We start from the raw sequence: 4,110 nt of genomic DNA, 5'->3' as shown, positions 1-4,110 counted from the left end.
GTTTGACCTCAAGCCAGAGAAAGGGCTAGATAGTCATCAAAAACCTTAGGATTTGTCCTCTGGGGATTATCCAGACAAAATTTGATGGAAATCCAACCATTCGTTTGAGATATCTTGTCATGGATTTAGGTAGTGCTAAATACGAGGTCAGGGGGGTCGTCAAAATCATTAAATGGCATGGTCTTGGGAACGTATCCTTACCAGATTTCACTGCAATCTGGCTTGTACGTGGTGAGTTTTCTTGCTCTCTACTCAAGTGTTGGACAGACAGGCCAACCAACTGAACACTCCACATAGACGTCTGTAGGCCTTGAAAGTGGAATGTTAAGGGAGATTTAGCTACAACCAGGAATGGATTGTAGCTAAATCTCCTCCTCCCCTTCTTCCCCTCCCCTTTTTCTGTTTTTAATCTGAAGAAGAAGAACGAGGAGTCGGAGAACAAGAGGAAAAAGGAGGTGAACCTGGTCATCTCTCATGCGCCTTCAGCCGACAACTCCAACCTCTCTGCAGATGGAGACGACTCCTTCATCAGTGTAGAGATGGACTCGGCCATGCCCAGTCCTTTTAGTGAGGTGAGGGAATTCTGGGTAAAAACAGAGTGGAGTGACTGTCCTTATATCAAAAGAGAAGGAAGTGGAGGAGGGGAATACTATATATAGATGATTGATTACTTACTTACTTACGTACTTAAGTGTCCTGTTCCATATGGTGCTCAGCCCATATGGGTTTACAAGACAATAACCAGGATAGCCACATTGCAAATCATAATATACAGTTCCATAATTTCAAAAAGACCACAATTCAAAACATTTAGGTTCCATGACAGAAATGTTTTCTTTTTTCGGATACAATGTTCTCTGTCTTAGGTCCCATGCATTTTCTAGAAATCTTGCTAAGACAAAAATTTCCTCAGCAAAGAGCCAACTCAACATATCACCTTCAGACAACTAAAACAAATCAGGGTTCTTCAACTTGATTTCTTTAAACAGATGATTACTCAAGTCACTGCACTGTGTATGGGGCAATGCAATACAAAATGAAATTCATTCTCAAAAAGATCACAGAAAACACATAAACACTGCTCTCCAGGACTACCGTTAAAATCAGGACCAGTTCTTAACTGAGCACATGCTGCCCTCTCTGTAAATAAAATGTTATTTATGGTTCTATGTAGAGATCAGCTTTGATTTTAACATAATTTCTGAGCTTTGGCATATTCCAAATCTCTGAATTCCATCTTATGTCTCCTTCAAGAACCTACTTAGCAGTATGCTTATGCACCCGAGGAAGGCATCTATTGAGTTGACTCTTGATAGCATACTGTCAGCGGGAACCTTAAAACCCTATACTCCTACAGCACAAAATATAATTGAACCGACCATGAACCAAAGTTTTGAATGTGTTGAAAAACCAAGGTTAGGACACAATTTAATTTTATTCAATACAGATCCTAACACTCTTCCCCTGACTCTAAAAGCTCACATTTTTATGAAAGATATGGTTACACTTTCGTTCACAATGCTTTATAAAGTATAATTTTAGCTTTTTCACTGTTAATAGCAAGTCTCCATTTACTACACCATAAACTCATAATATTCAGCCTTTTTTTTTTTTTAAATTAATCTCTTTTTTCGGCAACCAACACAATGTCATCAGCATATAATTGAATACTAAATTTCATATTGTCAATAGATATGCCTGTATTTCTTGAGCTAAGTCATGTACATGACTGTGATATATGTTGCAGTGGATGGTAGTGGCTTTTCCATTAGGTCACTTTGGTATATATCCACAAACTGTATCCTCTTAATATTTACTCCTGTTTTGTTTATTGATTCCTCTCTTTCCACATTACTTTCTTCTTTCATTCAATCTTGTTCTATCCTATCACAATTCCTCAATCAATTCTTTACTTCCCTTATTTTTTTTACTTCTACTTATCTATCCTATTCCATACATCCTGTGCCTCCTGTCCTTCTTTGCTCCCTTCCCTCTCCTCTTCGTTCCTCGGAATTGTTTTTCTATTGTTTCCCTTTGCTGTACCGGCCCGGTTCCCTTGATCCCTGTGGTGCTGACCCCCAGCCTGTGTGTATGTCTGTGTCTGCTCCTGTGCACGGCCAGATCTCCCTGAGCAGCGAGCTCCAGCCTGGCTCTTTACCCCCGGATGCTGACGCGGACGAGAGCAGCAGCGACATGCTGGTCATCGTGGATGATCCTGTGTCCTCTGCGCCGCAGTCCCGTGCCACCAACTCCCCCTCCTCTGTGACTGGATCAGTCTCTGACAATATGAATGGTGAGACAATGGAGCAAGAATAATAAATACTTGCAAATTTTAATTTCTGTCATGAAAATGGTAAAAATTAGTTATTATTAACTCAGTTACTAGTTAAGTGCATAATTAAGCACAAGTACTACAGCATTTTATTTTATTATCTTAATACAAATGATCAGCCTTTAATATAAATTATTTATTTTAAAGTGCCAAATAGTATATAAAGTAGTTCAAATTAGCTCCACCACAACTACTTCAACAATAAAATGCTGCTTACATGCACATTCTTACTGATGATACCGCTGTAACGTTTTGAATGCAGGACTTTTACTTTGCACTCTGGTATTGATACTTTTACTTAAGGTAATCTGATTACTTCTCTGCCATAGAATTTAAATACATTAGTCAAATACGAGTAAAATTAAAAGCTACAATTCAAACTATCCAAATCAGTATGGAGCTTCAAAAACCTTTCAACCTTCAACTCTAAGCTGTAGGATATTGTAAATGTAATTACCACAGAACAATATTTTACACCTACAGGGACATTCTTCTTATATCACAAGTAGAATGACGCACACTGTCAGAATGTTCATATTTAATGGCTTCCTAATTTCAGATAATCCCGGTACATGCACTGCCCTTCGTTCTGAAAGCTCCAAATGTGCCAAATAAAACAACCTGTGTTATCTCTGACACAGTATTACCATGATAAAACAATGTTGGAAAAGCAAATCAGTGTGGCTTATATAAAGGTCATTGCTGCAACACAGAAGTCCAGTTTGTTATGTTCTCTTTACTGTCAGGTTTTAATAGGCTTGCGTCCATTGAGACAAGTAGTCTGTTACCTCATATGTATTAGGCAGCTGATTATTTAGATTTAAGAGGGTTTTATTTTGCCCTGGCTGCAGTGTTTTAGTATGTTCCGTACTATGGGATCCAGATAGATAGGGAGCCTATAGTTTAAATTGCTTGTACAGAATATTTGCACTTTGGATGCATTGCAATAAGGTAATCCCTCCTAAATACATGCTGCTGCATTGAAACCCATTTGGGATTTTTGCTGCCATGCTAAGAGGCTCCTGCCAGAGAGATTATTAATGGCTTGTGCTAAAAAGGCCCAGCAAGTTGGGAGAGAAGTAGGTGTTTTCAGAGATGATAAATGAATGATGCTATAATGAAAGGTTTGAAAGAGAATGAAGGTCAAGAATGAGGGAGCAATTGGTGGACTTGGGCAAGCGAGTGAAAAGGGAGGAAGAGTGAGATTAAGGCCTGATGGGAGGGTAAGAGCGAGGGATTTGTGGAAGGGTTTTCATCTGTGTCTGGGTGTTAGTGATAGGTTAGCCTCATCTCCCCCCAGAGAAGGGTTGCACAGCACAGTGTCTGGATGGAAACATGCAAAGAAAATACAGACCAGTGGAGAGGGTGGAGAGGGTTGAGAGTAAAAGAGGGGGAGAAGGTACGGGAAGGATTAGGTACATTACCAGTGAGGCAGACACTGGCTCTCATTCTGCAAACAGTATGGAAAAATGAGAGTAGTATGTCAGCTTCTGCTTGAACCTGTACTTTAGGTAATGATGAGTAATTATTAATGTGTAATAATTCCTATATATTACAGTAAAATGTCAATTTTGGTATCTTTGAAGGACTGGGTTAAGGCCAAGCCAGAACTACAGGGCTGTGTATTCCTGCCTAACTTGATTTCTGTATCGTCTGTCTATAATCTGTTTAAGCAAGTATGTATTTCCAGTATATGGTTATCTATCCATCCTTGTACTGAAACAGTTATAAAAAAAAGAAAGAAAAAAGAATAGGAGTTGTACACCTGGCCTGATATT

The 4,110-nt window shown here is 39.1% G+C and overlaps 1 protein-coding gene across 1 annotated transcript in view; it reads left to right on the top strand.

The window, feature by feature from the left end:
- ino80 (INO80 complex ATPase subunit) overlaps positions 1–4,110 on the top strand; it is a gene marked incomplete in the record, with an annotated part of 42,127 nt that overhangs the window by 35,363 nt on the left and 2,654 nt on the right. Inside the window, 2 exon segments of the mRNA XM_035678769.1 lie at positions 417–572; positions 2,122–2,293. Coding sequence (XP_035534662.1) covers positions 417–572; positions 2,122–2,293 — 328 coding nt within the window.

This window comes from Morone saxatilis, unplaced genomic scaffold (genome assembly GCF_004916995.1).
Source record: "Morone saxatilis isolate NCDOM2014 unplaced genomic scaffold, NCSU_SB_2.0 Contig7, whole genome shotgun sequence".
NCBI classification, from domain to species: domain Eukaryota; kingdom Metazoa; phylum Chordata; class Actinopteri; family Moronidae; genus Morone; species Morone saxatilis.
The sequence above is the reverse complement of the archived record's forward strand: the minus strand, read 5'-3'. Positions and strand labels throughout refer to the sequence as shown.